At 35.9% G+C, this 18,056-nt stretch overlaps 1 protein-coding gene and 1 non-coding gene across 2 annotated transcripts; both read left to right on the top strand.

The window, feature by feature from the left end:
- Positions 1–787: 787 nt before the first annotated feature.
- On the top strand, positions 788–2,662 carry LOC148576038 (protein FAR1-RELATED SEQUENCE 5-like). Its single transcript, XM_088502658.1, has 3 exons — positions 788–1,652; positions 2,129–2,424; positions 2,633–2,662. The coding sequence occupies exons 1-3, from the start codon at positions 788–790 to the stop codon at positions 2,660–2,662; spliced, it is 1,191 nt and encodes a 396-aa protein (XP_088358784.1).
- A 9,524-nt stretch (positions 2,663–12,186) lies between these two features.
- Positions 12,187–12,294, top strand: LOC148576037 (small nucleolar RNA R71). The gene has a single exon (XR_015902828.1). It is a non-coding gene; the product is annotated as a small nucleolar RNA R71 (small nucleolar RNA).
- The last annotated feature ends 5,762 nt before the right edge of the window (positions 12,295–18,056 follow it).

Genomic DNA, 18,056 nt, shown 5'->3' with positions numbered 1-18,056 from the left:
TAAAAAACTTAAAATTAATTAATACATAAGTGCATTTATTAAAATTTTCTTTATGTATATCTGCATTTGTTTACTATTAGTTAATAATTTTTTTATTACGTTAATTGATTGTGTATTATTATTTATTGTGATAATATATTTTTTTACTATTCAAATTTCCTTACATGCAATTGAATAGTATTGTGCTCATACATTTTTTTTACGTTTTATGTTAATAATAGACTTATAACACAAGTATGGGTAGCGTTGACAAAAATTCAACAAAGAATTCTATTCAATTTGATGATTTGAATTTTGAGTATAGTGGTTCAAGTGAAGAAAATGATATAAATATATCTCAAAAGAAGGGTGCAATTGATGAAGCTATGAAAATGGTTGATCTTGGAAATCGATTTGGTAAAGTTGAGAAGAAGTTAACTGAGTTGACTAAGGATGACATTTGGGGTATTGAGCATGATAGTGTAGAGCAATGTGTTCAATTCTACAAACATTATGCCAAAGCACATGATTTTGTTGCAAGGTGTGATGAAAAGGGTTATGATTTCAACGGCAACCTTAATATGCGACAAATGGTTTGTAATAGAGAGAATACACGAAGAAATAAGTATTTGGAGATGGAGAATGGAAAAAGGGACCACAGGCTGATAACATGTGTAATGTGTCAAGCCAGAATTAAATTTCACTATGATATGAAATTGAAGAAGTGGAAAGTCATTGCATTTGAAGAGACTCACAATCATGACCTTATCCCAGCTAATATATACAATTTGTCCCCGCATATTGTGTAATGACAGAGGCCGACAAAGCACAAGCCAATAGTCTGCATGATTATGGTGTTAGGACTTGCTATATAATGGGGTTCATGTTAAAGCAAAAGGGAGGACCTGAAAAAATTGGTTTTACAAAGAAGGATTTGTATAATTATTTTGACAAATCAAAGCATGCTAAAGTGAAAGATAGTGATGCATATGCAACATTGAGTTACTTGATTTCTAAGGCCGATGAAGATCCATTGTTGCAAGGAAAATTTACTCTCAAAGATAATAAACTTGAAAATTTAGTATGGGCTAACGGGGCTAGCATAGTTGATTATCAATATTTTAGTGATGTGCTAGCATTTGACACAACATACCAGAAGAATAAATATAACAAACCATTGGTTGTCTTCTCAGGAACTAACCATCACGGTCAGACATGTATATTTGGTTGTGGCTTGCTAGCAGATGAAAAGCATGAGACATATGTATTAGTTTTGAAGATTTTCCTTGAAATAACGGGTAATAAACATCCAACAGCAGTGGTGACAGATGGTGATCTTGCAATGAGAGGAGCAATTAGAGAAGTGATGCCAAATGCAACACACCGACTTTGTGCGTGGCATTTACATCGCAATGCATGTGAAGCTATCAAAAATTCTGAGTTTCTTCATGGATTGAAGCACCTTATGTATGGAAATTTTTTTCCGGATGAGTTTGAAGATAAATGGCTTCGCTTAGTATTAAAATTCAAGCTTTTTGAAAATGAATGGGTGAAAAAAACGTATAAGATCAAAAGGATGTGGGCTTTCGTATATTTGAACGACAAGCTTTTTGGTCGAAATAGGACTACGTCACAATGTGAAGGAATTCATTCGTTGATAAAGCACTATATTGGTAAAAAATGTTATCTTTTTAGATTTGATGCATAATCTTAACAAAGTAGTGAGGCAATATCGGACAAATGAGCTATTATCTGATTTTAAGTCATTGTTTTCAAGTCCAGTTTTAACTACATGTTTCGAAGACATCGAAAAGGAAGCAGCCAATATTTTTACTCAGAATATGTTTAAAGAGGTGACGAATGAGATAATAAAAGCGAGTAAACTAAACGTTGTCAGCCATTCAAATAATGGTAATAAAATTTAGGTGAGAATGAACAAATATCTAGAGTCGGGTATTGAATATAAGGTTTGGTATGATAGAAGCACTAACAACTTGGGTTGTGATTGTCGATTATTTGAGAGCCGTTGTATTCCATGTTTCCATATTTTTTGTACTGAGACATGACCATATTAGCACTATTCTTAATAATCTTATTCACAAGAGGTGGACGAAAGATGCTAAAAAATAATACATTTGTTCGCTTACAGCTGAGGATATTGAATCTGAAAAGATTGTTGGTGTTAGGTACAGTGCTCTAGCAATGCTTTGTTTTACACTTTGTGATAAAGCATCGAAACATCAAGATGACTTCATGGAAATCAGAGAAGACATTTTTGGATTGATTATGAAACTCCATAAAAGACACAATCCTAATGAGAAGATGCCTTCTACTGCCAACTTGGTAGGTGACCCATGTGTTGTGAAGACAAAAGGAGCCCCACGACAAACAACCAAGGCTGCTAAGGCCCGTAAATGTTCGCATTGTAAACGCATTAGTCATACGGTTCATAGGTGTCCAAAACTACATAGTGGAGAATGCTCACTAAGTTTGAACAAAGAAAAATTACATACTGACAATGACCAATCAAGTACATAATCAAATGGTGTTATGGTAATATTTATTATTGATTTTTCTTTGTTTGGTTACAATCTTTGTTGTACTACTTATTTGTTTTAAAATTTATGTGTTGTTGGAATATATTGTATTACAGGATATATCTGATGAGGAAACAATACACTAATATAACGAAAAAGGTAGTGATTTATTTGAAAATATCCAAAAAAAAAAAGTGAATAAGGCTCATGTCAGAAGTTCAAAGCAACTATTACAATGATAACAGAACAAGAAAGTCCAGTGCACAAACAAAAAAAAAATGCACCTGAAGCTGCTTTTGAGGTATATAACAATGTATTATAATATAATTATAACTACAAGAGATATTTTATAGTTTTCATAATTTTGCATGTAGAACACAAAGAAGGATAGAATTTCAAATGTGCAAAAGAGTAATAAAAGAAAGCGGTTAGATAATAATCACATGGAAAAGGTTAGTTTGCCATGTTGTATTCTCATGTATTGATGCAATAATGTTCTATAAAAATATTTTTTAATAATTTATTTTTTTGATATTTATTTAGCAGAGTAGACAACCAAACAAAAAAGATCACAAAGAAGTGTCGACTGACATTGGAACTTATGGTGCTATATCTTCTACAAAGGATTTTGTGAATTTTCAATTCATGAATTGATTATCTATGTACCCCAGTTTTAATGGATATCCCATGCCACCTTGTTATTCATACAGTAGAGGTGGAACACCCATATTCTAGATAAATCCATCACACCCTAATGTACCAAATTATTATGATTATTAGAATGCAAGAGTTCAAGATTTTAACAAGAAGAATTAATGCATTCACCAATAATTATAAGTTGTGACTTGTGTTCGCTATGGAAGTGTATTACTGTACTCCAAACAAATTTTATGTTTTGCCCCAATTTAATGATCCTTAATATTCTCTGTCTTACTCTCCGTCTGTCTTTCTACATAATTTCATTTGGTTCGAACCCTTCTCTGCAATATGGCACCTAATCATATTTAATAGAATAATTTTTTTTATTAAACTAAAATTTGATCTAAATGATTTAATTATATTTAATAGAATAATTTTTTTCATTAGACGGTATGAAAATGTAAATTGAATACCCTAATCACAAATAAAGGAAGAAAATGCATAAGCAAGTTTTGGACGCTTCCTCTCACCCCATAGTAAGTTTTCTATCTTTAACTCATCCCTTTCATCTTCCGTCTTTCATCCCATAGTAAGTTTTCCATCCTTAACTCACCCATTTCATTTCCGTCTTCCCTTTTCCTTCTTCTTGTTACAGAAATATGAGAAGTCAGGAAAAACGATAAGGCTTTATGAAAGATTACTTAAGAAATAATTGATGCGAAACCCATATACATGATGACCTTTCATATATCCAGTTTCCAAACTTCCTATAAATGGATGAAATTATTTTGGTTTAATGCCGTGGAATTCGAATGTCTTATAATCATATATGCATATTTCTTTTTCTACTTGTAATTATGTCTTCAAGAGGAACTAACAACTCCGTTTCAAAATTAGCCAAAGATAAAAGCAATCATACTCCTCAATCACCATCTGACGACATTGGAAAAAATCTTGGCAGCACTCAACAAAAACCAAATGTAACAGAAGCACAAGTGAAGAACACACTGATAGAGGCCATCGAAATTTTGTCTAGGTTGGAATACACTTCAATTGATTCTATAAATTTTAAATTTTTTTTGTATTTTTCTTAAGAATTTTGATAGGTATTTATTTATAATGGTTTTCAGTCTCAATGAGGATGTCAAGACGGTAGAAAATAAGGAGGAATTAAAATCCAAAGAAGTGGATGTGCCGGCTAAAACCATCCTTAACAAGGTGATCTCTTTTCTCTTCTTGAATTATTATGTTGAATTTGCTAAGTATTGGTCAGTATATTTTATATTCATTTGACAAATAATTGATTAAACGTCTATAGCATTGAAGGAATAGTAATGTACTCATTCTCTTATCATTTTCAAAATATTTTTTAGGAGAATAAAGGGGAAAAATATGATGCGCTCAACTCACAAATCATAAAGATGCAAGAAGTTGTCACTAACTTGCAAAATATGGCATCTATCAACCAATCCATGATGCCAATGATGCCTTACTTTCACCCCATGCCGTCTCAATTTTATAATGATTTGGGAGGATTTTCATCCTAACCTCACCTCCTTATCCATTACTTTCAATGCCAATGACCATGTCTCCATATGCAAGCCCCTTTAAAAACCTTCCTTCTGAGCAAGCCATGATAGACACGATAATGAAAAATTTGGTCACTTCTCCGGTTAAAAAAGCTTCTTTTGATAGAAAAAAAATCTATTCTCGGTGTGAAGAAGACTAATCCCAAAATTTCTAGAGCCCATTCATCCAAAAAAACACATGATAAACAATTTTGTCTAGCAGATACACCATCAACTGATATTTTCAAATCATTCCTGAGTAATGCATCTTCTACTGGTTATCATATAAACCAGAGGACTCCAGAGTTTACAAAACTACAACCGAGAAATCTTGGGGTTGAAGCTCCATTTGTGAGTGTCAATTACTTAAGTTTTATTCGTCCAAACACTTTTGAACATTTTTTAATTCTTGAGTTATTTTAAATTTGGAGACTTAATTTTCGTTATTTTTTGTTTTTCTTAATAGTGGTTACCAGTATTGTTTGCATCGCCAACTACCATGGAATTAGATGACACTGAAATTATGGTTGCAGCCTACATATTTGGAACAAATAAAGATAATGAATTTGGAAGGTAACTTATTTTGAAAAAATATTATCTTTGTACTTTGTCATCTTACGATCGTATGAGAAGAACAATGATAGATTATAATTTTTATATTTAATCAATTGTAGGTAAGAGATATTAGCAAAAGGATGCAAATTTGATGCAACCAGAGATTCTTTTTCTTACTTAATTCCAAAAGGTTGGATTGACCAAAATGTAAGTTAATATGCTATTAAATTTAGTTGATTTAGTTTTGGATACCAATCCAATCTCATGATTATTATCATTATCTAATCATGTATAATATGCATTTAGATACTGGACGTATATGCTTGGTACGCGGAATCGTGATTACACTTTAATTATGTAAAATTCATCGCTCTTTCTTTCCCTGGTAATGGCGCCAAAAACATGATGCCAAGACCATGGTTCACAACTCCGTGTAACTAACCAGCAAGTGCACTAGGTCGTCCAAGTAATACCTTACGTGAGTAAGGGTCAAATCCCACGGAGATTGTTGGTATGAAGCAAGCTATGGTCACCTTGCAAATCTCAGTTAGGCAGATATAAATTGATAATGGTGTTTTCGAATAATAAATAATAGAATAGGGATAGAGGTACTTATGTAAATTATTGGTGAGAATTTCAGATAAGCAAATGGAGATGCTTCTCGTTTCTCTGAACCTCTGCTTTCCTGCTATCTTCATCCAGTCAGTCTTACTCCTTTCCATGGCTGGCTTTATGTGATACATCACCATTGTCAACGGCTACTTTCGGTCATCTCTCGGGAAAATGATCCAATGCCCTGTCACGGCACGGCTAATCGTCTGGAGGCATCACCCTTGTCAATGGCTTCATCTTATCCTCTCAGTGAAAATGATCAACGCACCCTGTCACGGCACGGCTATTCATCTGTCGGTTCTCGATCATGCTGGAATAGGATTTACTATCCTTTTGCGTCTGTCACTAACGCCCCGCAATCGCGAGTTTGGAGCTCGTCACAGTCATTCATTCATTGAATCCTACTCGGAATACCACAGACAAGGTTTAGACCTTCCGGATTCTCTTGAATGCCGCCATCATTCTAGCTTATGCCACGAAGATTCTGGTTAGGAGATCTAAGAGATACTCATTCAATCTAATGTAGAACAGAAGTGGTTGTCAGGCACGCGTTCATAGGGAATGATGATGATTGTCACGTTCATCACATTCAGATTGAAGTACGAATGAATATCTTAGAAGCGAAATAAGAAGAATTGAATAGAAAACAGTAGTACTTTGCATTAATCTTTGAGGAACAGCAGAGCTCCACACCTTAATCTATGGAGTGTAGAAACTCTACCGTTAAAAATACATAAGTGAAAGGTCCAGGCATGGCCGAGATGGCGAGCCCCCTAAAACGTGATCACAAGATCAAAATACAATCTGGGATGGTCAAAAAGACTAGTAAAAGGTCCTATTTATAATAAACTAGCTACTAGGGTTTACAGGAGTAAGTAATTGATGCATAAATCCACTTCCGGGGCCCACTTGGTGTGTGCTTGGGCTGAGCTTGAGTGTTGCACGTGTAGAGGCCATTTGTGGAGTTGAATGCCAGGTTTTGATCCATTTCTGGCGTTCAACTCTGGTTTTGGATCCTTTTCTGGCGCTGGATGCCAGATTTGGGTAGAAAGCTGGCGTTGAACGCCAATTTATGTCATCTATTCTTGGCCAAAGTATGGACTATTATATATTTCTGGAAAGCCCTGGATGTCTACTTTCCAACGCAATTGGAAGCGCGCCATTTCAAGTTCTGTAGCTCCAGAAAATCCATTTTGAGTGCAGGGAGGTCAGAATCCAACAGCATCAGCAGTCCTTCTTCAACCTCTGAATCTGATTTCTGCTCAAGTCCCTCAATTTCAGCCAAAAAATACCTGAAATCACAGAAAAACACACAAACTCATAGTAAAGTCTAGAAATGTGAATTTAACATAAAAACTAATGAAAACATCCCTAAAAGTAACTAGATCCTACTAAAAACATACTAAAAACAATGCCAAAAAGCGTATAAATTATCCGCTCATCACAACACCAAACTTAAATTGTTGCTTGTCCCCAAGCAACTGAAAATCAAATAGGATAAAAAGAAGAGAATATACTATAAATTCCAAACTATCAATGAAACATAGCTCCAATCAAATGAGCGGGACTTATAGCTTTTTGCCTCTTGAATAGTTTTGGCATCTCACTTTATCCATTGAGGTTCAAAATGATTGGCATCTATAGGAACTCAGAGTTCAGATAGTGTTATTGATTCTCCTAGTTTAGTATGATGATTCTTGAACACAGCTTCTTTATGAGTCTTGGCCGTGGCCCTAAGCACTTTGTTTTCCAGTATTACCACCGGATACATAAATGCCACAGACACATAATTGGGTGAACCTTTTCAGATTGTGACTCAGCTTTGTTAAAGTCCCCAATTAGAGGTGTCCAGGGTTCTTAAGCACACTCTTCTTTTGCTTTGGACCTTGACTTTAACCGCTCAGTCTCAAGTTTTCACTTGACACCTACACGCCACAAGCACATGGTTAGGGACAGCTTGGTTTAGCCGCTTAGACCAGGATTTTATTCCTTTAGGCCCTCCTATCCACTGATGCTCAAAGCCTTGGGATCCTTTTTATTTGCCCTTGCCTTTTGGTTTTAAGGGTTATTGGCTTTTTGCTCTTGCCTCTTGGTTTTAAGAGCTTTTGGCTTTTTCTGCTTGCTTTTTCTTTCTATTTTTTTTTCTGCAAGCTTTGTTCTTTGTTGCTTTTTCTTGCTTCAAGAATCATTTTTATGATTTTTCAGATTATCAAATAACATGTCTCCTAGTCATCATTCTTTCAAGAGCCAACATATTTAACATTCTTAAACAACAACTTCAAAAGACATATGCACTGTTCAAGCATACATTCAGAAAACAAGAAGCATTGTCACCACATCAATATAATTAAGCTAAGTTCAAGGATAAATTCGAAACTCATGTACTTCTTGTTCTTTTGAATTAAAACATTTTTCATTTAAGAGAGGTGATGGATTCATAGGACATTTATAACTTTAAGACACAGTTACTAACTACTAATGATCATGTAATGAAGACACAAACACAGATAAGCACATAACATAGAAAACGAAAAACAGAGAAAGCAAGAACAAGGAATGAATCCACCTTAGTGATGGTGGCGTTTCCTTCTTGAGGAACCAATGATGTCCTTGAGCTCTTCTATGTCTCTTCCTTGTCTTTGTTGCTCCTCCCTCATTGCTTTTTGATCTTCTCTTATTTCATGAAGCATGATGGAGTGCTCTTGATGTTCCACCCTTAGTTGTCCCATATTGGAACTCAATTCTCCTAGGGAGGTGTTGATTTGCTCCCAATAGTTTTGTGGAGGAAAGTGCATTTGAGGCATCTCTGGGATCTCATGGTGATGAGCTTCATACGCCTCTTGAGCTCCATGAATGGGCTCTCTTGCTTGCTCCATCTTTTTCTTAGTGATGGGCTTGTCCTCTTTAATGAGGATATCTCCCTCTATGTCAATCCCAGCCGAATTGCATAGGTGGCAGATGAGGTGAGGAAAGGCTAACCTTGCCATGGGGGAGGACTTGTCAGCCACCTTGTAGAGTTCTTGAGGTATAATCTCATGAACTTCCACCTCTTCTCCAATCATGATGCTATGGATCATGATGGCCCGGTCTATAGTAACTTCAGACCAGTTGCTAGTGGGAATGATTGAGCATTGAATGAACTCCAACCATCCTCTAGCCACAGGCTTGAGGTCCAATCTTCTTAGTTGAACCGGCTTGCCTTTGGAGTCAATCTTCCATTGAGCTCCTTCTACACATATGTCCATAAGGACTTGGTCCAACCTTTGATCAAAGTTGACTCTCCTTGTGTAGGGGCGTGCGTTCTCTTCCATGTTTGGCAAGTTGAACGCCAACCTCACATTTTCCGGACTAAAATCCAAGTATTTCCCCCGAACCATTGTAACATAGTTCTTTGGATCCGGGTTCTTACTTTGATCATGGTTCTTGGTGATCCATGCATTGGCATAGAACTCTTGAACCATTAGGATGCCGACTTGTTGGATGGGATTTGTTAGAACTTCCCAACCTCTTCTTTGAATTTCATGTTGGATCTCCGGATACTCATTTCTTTTGAGTTTGAAAGGGACCTCAGGGATCACCTTCTTCTTGGCCACAACATCATAGAAGTGGTCTTGATGGGCTTTGGAGATGAACCTTTCCATCTCCCATGACTCGGATGTGGAAGTTTTTATCTTCCCTTTCCCCTTTCTAGAGGATTCTCCGGTCTTAGGTGCCATCAATGGTAATGGAAAAACAAAAAGCTTATGCTTTTACCACACCAAACTTAGAATATTGCTCGCCCTCGAGCAATAAACAAAAGAATAGAAGAAGAAGAAGAAGAAATATGGAGAGGGAGAGGGAGATGTGGTTTCGGCCAAGAGGAGTGTAGAGGGGTGTGTTGTGTGAATTTGATGAAGAATGGAGGTCTTTATATAGGGAAGGGAGGGGGGAAAGGTTTCGGCCATATGGGTGGGTTTGGGTGGGAAATTGGTTTTGAATTTTTGAAGGTAGGTGGAGTTTATGAGGTAGGTTTATGGGGAAGAGTGGATGGATGTGAGTGGTGAAGAGGTGATGGGGAAGAGAGATTGAGGTGATTGGTGAAGGGTTTTTGGGGAAGAGTGTTTATGGGGTTGTGTGAAAGAGAGTGGGGAGAAGAAGTAAGTGGAGGTAGGGGGATCCTGTGGGGTCCACAGATCCTGAGTGGATCCTGTGGGGTCCACAGATCCTGAGTGGATCCTGTGGGGTCCACAAATCCTGAGGTGTTCAAGGATTTACATCCCTGCACCCATTAGGCATGTAAAAATGCCTTTGCACCCAACTCTGGGCGTTCAGCGCCAGGTTGGTGGCCATTTTGGGCATTCAACGCCCATTTGTGTGCCATTTCTGGCGTTGAACGCCAGAACCATGCCTGTTCTGGTGTTCAGCGCCCAGAAGCTGCCCATTTTGGGCGTTCAGCGCCAGAACCATGCTCTGTTCTGGCGCTGAACGCCAGACAGATGCTCCTCCAGGGTGTGATTTTTCTTCTGCTGTTTTTGATTCCGTTTTCAATTTTTATATTTATTTTGTGACTCCACATGATCATGAACCTACAAAGACATATAACTAAGAAAAATATAGTTAGATAAATAAAAATTGGGTTGCCTCCCAACAAGCGCTTCTTTAATGTCAATAGCTTGACAGTGGGCTCTCATGGAGCCTCATAGATGTGCAGAGCTTTGTTGAGACTCTCCAACACCAAACTTAGAGTTTGACTGTGGGGGCTCTGGTTGACTCTGCTTTGAGAGAAGCTTTTTCTGCTTCCTCTCCGTGGTTGCAGAGGGAGATCCTTGAGTTTTAAACACAAGGGAGTCTTCATTCCATTGAAGGACTATTTCACCTCTGTCAACATCAATCACAGCTCTTGCTGTGGCCAGGAAAGGTCTTCCTAGGATGATGGATTCATCCTCTTCCTTTCTAGTATCCAGGACTATGAAATCAGCAGGGATGTAAAGGCCTTCAACCTTTACTAACACGTCCTCTACTTGTCCATAAGCCTGTTTTCTTGAACTGTCTGCCATCTCTAATGAGATTTTAGCAGCTTGCACCCCATAGATTCCCAGTTTCTCTATTATAGAGAGGGGCATGAGGTTTATTCCTGACCCAAGGTCACATAGAGCCTTAAAGATCATGGTGCCTATGGTACAGGGTATTTTGAACTTTCCAGGATCCTGTCTCTTCTGAGGCAATGTCAGTTGATCTAGATCACTTAGTTCATTGATGAACAAGGGAGGTTCAACTTCCCAAGTATCAATGCCAAATAATTTGGCATTCAGCTTCATGATTGCACCAAGAAACTTGGCAGTTTGCTCTTCAGTAACATCCTCATTCTCTTCAGAAGAGGAATACTCATCAGAGCTCATGAAGGGCATAAGGAGGTTCAATGGAATCTCTATGGTCTCTAGATGATCCTCAGAGTCCTTTGGTTCCTCAGAGGGAAGCTCCTTATTGATCACTGGACGTCCCAGGAGGTCTTCCTCCTTGGGATTCACGTCCTCCACTCCCCTTGTAGGTTCGGCCATGGTGCTTATGTCAATGGCCTTGCACTCTCCTTTTGGGTTCTCTTCTGTATTGCTTGGGAGAGTACTGGGAGGGATTTCAATGATCCTTTTACTCAGCTGGCCCACTTGTGCTTCCAGATTTCTAATGGAAGATCTTGTTTCATTCATGAAACTTACAGTGGCCTTAGACAGATCAGAGACTAAGTTTGCCAAATTAGAAGTATTTTGTTCAGAGTTCTCTGTCTTTTGCTGAGTGGATGATGGAAAAAGTTTATTATTGTTAAACCTGTTTCTTCCACCATTATTAAAGCCTTGTTGAGGCTTTTGATCCTTCCAAGAGAAATTTGGATGATTTTTCCATGATGAGTTATAGGTGTTTCCATAAAGTTCACCTAAGTAATTCACCTCTGCTATTGCAGGGTTCTCAGGATCATAAGCTTCTTCTTCATAAGAAGCCTCTTGAGTACTGTTGGATGCAGCTTGCATTCCATGCAGACTCTGAGAGATCATATTGACTTGCTGAGTCAATATTTTATTCTGAGCCAATATGGCATTCAGAGTATCAACTTCAAGAACTCCCTTCTTCATAGGCGTCCCATTACTCACAGGATTCCTTTCAGAAGTGTAGATGAACTGGTTATTAGCAACCATGTCAATGAGTTCTTGAGCTTCTGCAGGCGTTTTCTTTAGGTGAATGGATCCACCTGCAGAAGTGTCCAGTGACATCTTTGATAGCTCAGATAAACCATCATAGAATATATCCAGGATGGTCCATTCTGAAAGCATGTCAGAAGGACACTTTTTGGTCAACTGTTTGTATCTTTCCCAAGCTTCATAGAGGCATTCACCTTCTTTCTGTCTGAAGGTTTGAACATCAGCTCTAAGCTTGCTCAGCTTTTGAGGAGGAAAGTACTTGGCTAAGAAAGTCGTGACCAACTTATCCCAAGAGTTCAGGCTGTCTTTGGGTTGAGAATCCAACCATAATCTAGCTCTATCTCTTACAGCAAAAGGGAAAAGCATGAGCCTGTAGACTTCAGGATCTACTCCATTAGTCTTAACAGTATCACATATCTGCAAGAATTCAGTTAAGAACTGAAAAGGATCTTCAGATGGAAGTCCATGAAACTTGCAGTTCTGCTGCATCAGAGAAACTAATTGAGGTTTCAGCTCAAAATTGTTTGCTCCAATGGCAGGAATGGAGATGCTTCTTCCATGTAAATTGGAATTAGGTGCAGTAAAGTCACCAAGCATCTTCCTTACATTATTATTATTTTCGGCTGCCATCTCCTCTTCCTGTTCGAAAATTTCTGAAAGGTTATCTCTGGATTGTTGTAATTTAGCTTCTCTTAATTTTCTCTTCAGAGTCCTTTCAGGTTCTGGATCTGCTTCGACAAGAATGTTCTTGTCCTTGCTCCTGCTCATATGACAAAGAAGAAGACACAGAAAAATAATAATAATAATAATAGAGATCCTTTATACCACAGTATAGGGATCCCTGTGTGAGTAGAATAAGAGGGGGAGACAAAGAATGTAATATAATGGAAGAAACACAACTGTGAGGATGACAGAGATGTGAGATGAGATGTTAGGATATGAATGAATAAATAGAATAAGATGGGAGAGAGAGAATTTTCGAAAAATATTTTTGAAAAAGAGTTAGTGATTTTCGAAAATGGTTTTTGAAAAATGTTAGTATTTTTCGAAAAAAAATTTTTTTTTTGAAATCAAAAATAAAAAATAATTAGTTAATTTAAAAAGAAATTTTTGAAAAAGAGGGAAGATATTTTCGAAAATTAGAGAGAGAGAGTTAGTTAGATAGTTTTGAAAAAGTTAAGAAACAAACAAAAAGTTAGTTAGTTAGTTGAAACAAATTTTGAAAAGATAAGAAGTTAGGAAGTTAGAAAATATATTTTGAAATCAAATTTTTGAAAAAGATAAGATAAGAAGATATTTTAGAAACTAATTTTGAAAAAGATTTGATTTTTAAAATCTCAATTAATGACTTGATTCACAAGAAATCACAAGATATGATTCTAGAACTTAAAGTTTGAATCTTTCTTAACAAGCAAGTAACAAACTTGAAATTTTTGAATCAAAACATTAATTGATTATGTTATTTTCGAAAATTTGATATAAAAATAAGAAAAATATTTTTGAAATTTTCGAAAATAACTAAGAGATTTGAAAAAGATTTGATTTTTGAAAAAGATTTTGAAAAAGATAAGATTTTCAAATTGAAAATTTGATTTGACTCATAAGAAACAACTTGATTTAAAAAATTTTTTGAAAAAGTCAACTCAAATTTTCGAATTTGATGAGAGAAAAAGGGAAAGATATTTTTATTTTTTTTAATTTTTGACATTTTTATGAAAACATGAAAATTATGCAATGCATGAAATTTTTAGATCAAAACAATGAATGCATGCAAGAATGCTATGAATGTCAAGATGAACACCAAGAACACTATGAAGATCATGATGAACATCAAGAATATATTTTTGAAAAATTTTTAATGCAAAGAAAACATGCAAGACACCAAACTTAGAATTCTTTAATGCTTAGACACTAAGAATTCAAGAATGCATATGAAAAACATTATACAACACAAAACAAAAAATCATCAAGATCAAACAAGAAGACTTACCAAGAACAACTTGAAGATCATAAAGAACACTATGAATGCATGAAATTTTCGAAAAATGCAAGATGCATATGCAAGTGACACCAAACTTATGAGATGACTCAAGACTCAAACAAGAAACACAAAAAATATTTTTGATTTTTATGATTTTCTAATTTTTTTTGGATTTTTTCGAAACTTATATGAAAAAGAAAAAATAAGGATTCCAAAATTTTTAACATGAATTCCAAGAATCTTGCATTCTTAGTCTAAAGCTTCAGTCCAGGAATTAGACATGGCTCACTAGCCAGCCAAGCTTTTAATGAAAGCTCCGGTCCAAAACACTAGACATGGCTAATGGCCAGCCAAGCTTCAGCATGTAATTCAAACATGACACGCCTGACATACTCATTCCCAAAGGAATTAGACATGGCTTTACAGCCAGCCAGGCTTCAACATGCTTCATGAAACACTAGAATTCATTCTTAAAAATTTAAAAAAAAAAAATTTTTTTGAAAACATTTTTATTTTTTTTCGAAAATATGTGAGAAAATTTTAGAAATATTTTTGAAAAATTTTTGAAAATAAAATAAAAACAAAATTACCTAATCTGAGCAACAAGATGAACCGTTAGTTGTCCAAACTCGAACAATCCCCGGCAACGGCGCCAAAAACTTGGTACGCAGAATTGTGATTACACTTTAATTATGTAAAATTCATCGCTCTTTCTTTCCCTGGTAATGGCGCCAAAAACATGATGCCAAGACCATGGTTCACAACTCCGTGTAACTAACCAGCAAGTGCACTGGGTCGTTCAAGTAATATCTTACGTGAGTAAGGGTCGAATCCCACGGAGATTGTTAGTATGAAGCAAGCTATGGTCACCTTGCAAATCTCAGTTAGGCAGATATAAATTGATAATGGTGTTTTCGAATAATAAATAATAGAATAGGGATAGAGGTACTTATGTAAATTATTGGTGAGAATTTCAGATAAGCGAATGGAGATGCTTCTCGTTCCTCTGAACCTCTGCTTTTCCTGCTATCTTCATCCAGTCAGTCTTACTCCTTTCCATGGCTGGCTTTATGTGATACATCACCATTGTCAACGGCTAATTTCGGTCATCTCTCGGGAAAATGATCCAATGCCCTGTCACGGCACGGCTAATCGTCTGGAGGCATCACCCTTGTCAATGGCTTCATCTTATCCTCTCAGTGAAAACGATCAACGCACCCTGTCACGGCACGGCTATTCATCTGTCGGTTCTCGATCATGCTGGAATAGGATTTACTATCCTTTTGCGTCTGTCACTAACGCCCCGCAATCGCGAGTTTGGAGCTCGTCACAGTCATTCATTCATTGAATCCTACTCGGAATACCACAGACAAGGTTTAGACCTTCCGAATTCTCTTGAATGCCGCCATCATTCTAGCTTACGCCACGAAGATTCTGGTTAGGAGATCTAAGAGATACTCATTCAATCTAATGTAGAACGGAAGTGGTTGTCAGGCACGCGTTCATAGGGAATAATGATGATTGTCACGTTCATCACATTTAGATTGAAGTATGAATGAATATCTTAGAAGCGAAATAAGAAGAATTGAATAGAAAACAGTAGTACTTTGCATTAATCTTTGAGGAACAGCAGAGCTCCACACCTTAATCTATGGAGTGTAGAAACTCTACCGTTAAAAATACATAAGTGAAAGGTCCAGGCATGGCGGAGATGGCGAGCCCCCTAAAACGTGATCACAGGATCAAAATACAATCCGGGATGGTCAAAAAGACTAGTAAAAGGTCCTATTTATAATAAACTAGCTACTAGGGTTTACAGGAGTAAGTAATTGATGCATAAATCCACTTCCGGGGCCCACTTGGTGTGTGCTTGGGCTGAGCTTGAGTTTTGCACGTGTAGAGGCCATTTGTGGAGTTGAACGCCAGGTTTTGATCCATTTCTGGCGTTCAACTCTGGTTTTGGATCCTTTTCTGGCGCTGGACGCCAGATTTGGGTAGAAAGCTGGCGTTGAATGCCAGTTTACATCATCTATTCTTAGCCAAAGTATGAACTATTATATATTGATGGAAAGCTCTGGATGTCTACTTTCCAACGCAATTGGAAGCGCGCCATTTTGAGTTCTGTAGCTCCAGAAAATCCATTTTGAGTGCAGGGAGGTCAGAATCCAACAGCATCAGCAGTCCTTCTTCAACCTCTGAATCTGATTTCTGCTCAAGTCCCTCAATTTCAGCCAGAAAATACCTGAAATCACAGAAAAACACACAAACTCATAGTAAAGTCCAGAAATGTGAATTTAACATAAAAACTAATGAAAACATCCCTAAAAGTAACTAGATCCTACTAAAAACATACTAAAAACAATGCCAAAAAGCGTATAAATTATCCGCTCATCAATGCTCATATGCTAAATGATGAGAAAAAGACTAGTTCTGGAGTTTTAAGATATTGGTATATACCCACAGTCTTTTGGTAAGCCACGTGTAACTTATAATAAATTTCTTTAATCAATATTTCAATAATCCTTAATATTTGTCACACTTGCTTGTATAAGGTAATATAAGTGCTTTAAATGCTTATATTATATAAATAAATTGAAATCTTTCGCACCAAAAGAAATATATAATTTTCATCCTCACTGGGTGCAATATTTATATGTAACATTAGTTTGGCAATTTAACATTAACAAAATTATATTCTTCGTATTGTATAGCAAATGGTATTGTCGGGAACTATCCCAAGTAGTCAAGCTCGAGAGGATTATAAAGATGTATTCATAGGCAAAGTTGAAGTCCTTAGAAAGGTAAAATTATATGATACAATTTCATCTCTACCAAATAAATATGTGTTCCTCTATTTGTTATGCATGTTTAATAAATAAAATAATTATCTTTGGTTTGACAACTTTTTACATCAAGATGTAAAGTATTGAATCTTGTGATAACAAGTTTATTTTGGATAATAATATGAGACTTCATATTGAAGTCACTCCCGTGATAGAAGTTTTTATACTCTTCATAAAGAAATTTATATTTTTTAACTATCACAAATAAAAAACAATTAATTCTTGTATATATATGCAGATTTTTGTGTCTGTTAATGAAGATAATCTTCATTGGTATCTTGTTATCTTCAAAATGAATCAGTGTCAAGTAATTTTTTTAGATTCCAACCCAGATCCTAAGAAGAAAGCACATAAAATATTCAACATTAAGCAACTGGTATATCATTTCTATATTCAAACATTTATAGCATCAATTTTACATCTTTATTTATATTATTTTTACCATTTATCAAAACACTAATTCAAACTTAACCACTTATTAGGCCTTGTACCTTGAAGGGATGCTTCAACATGACACTTTCTATTATTGAGAGTACGATTAGGCCTAAGGTGTCTGAGTTTCCCATTTTGAAAGCTCTCGGAATAGGAAGACAAAGAAAGGACTCGTAATTTTCTAGATCTTTATTTAGTTTGTCAAGCAATCTTTTTTCTTTTGTCACATTGTTTGACTAGTACTTTTTTTCCATATAAAATATAACATAGCTTTGATTGTGGTATTTGGGTAGCTACTTAGATGAAGAACTGCATTTGGATTAATGATTATAACATTTATGTAAGTTATATTACATGATAAATTTCTAATTGTTTAATTCCTAATTACATAAGTGTGACTTACTACTGATTTTATCATTTGCAGGTTGATGACGCAACTAGGATGCGCATTACTATGGATTTGATCATAAAGTCATACAATTTGAAAAAAAAATACCATTTTCAAGGCTGCTAAGAAGAACTACAAAAAATTTGAGAAAAAGAACAAGAATTTAACTAAAAAATAAGAGTATGTGTTACTTCTTAATGCATCAGTTGAAAAATCTCAACATAAATTATGTTAATTATAAATGATATAAATAAGTCATTTTGGTGCTAGTACTTTATAATGCGACTTTGTTGTGGTAGATATCTATTGTTATAGAATCTTTCTATATAAATTAAAATCTATAACAATCCTA

The sequence above is a fragment of the Arachis ipaensis genome, chromosome B1 (assembly GCF_059453495.1).
Source record: "Arachis ipaensis isolate K30076 ecotype BB chromosome B1, ASM5945349v1, whole genome shotgun sequence".
NCBI lineage: Eukaryota > Viridiplantae > Streptophyta > Magnoliopsida > Fabales > Fabaceae > Arachis > Arachis ipaensis.
The sequence above is the reverse complement of the archived record's forward strand: the minus strand, read 5'-3'. Positions and strand labels throughout refer to the sequence as shown.

Coding starts and splice junctions, on each gene's coding strand:
- LOC148576038 (XM_088502658.1), top strand. CDS start 788: ATGACAGAGGCCGACAAAGCACAAGCCAATAGTCTGCATGATTATGGT. Junction 1,653..2,128: donor GTTGATAAAGCACTATATTG/GTAAAAAATGTT, acceptor GTTCGCTTACAG/CTGAGGATATTGAATCTGAA. Junction 2,425..2,632: donor GTAAACGCATTAGTCATACG/GTTCATAGGTGT, acceptor ATTGTATTACAG/GATATATCTGATGAGGAAAC.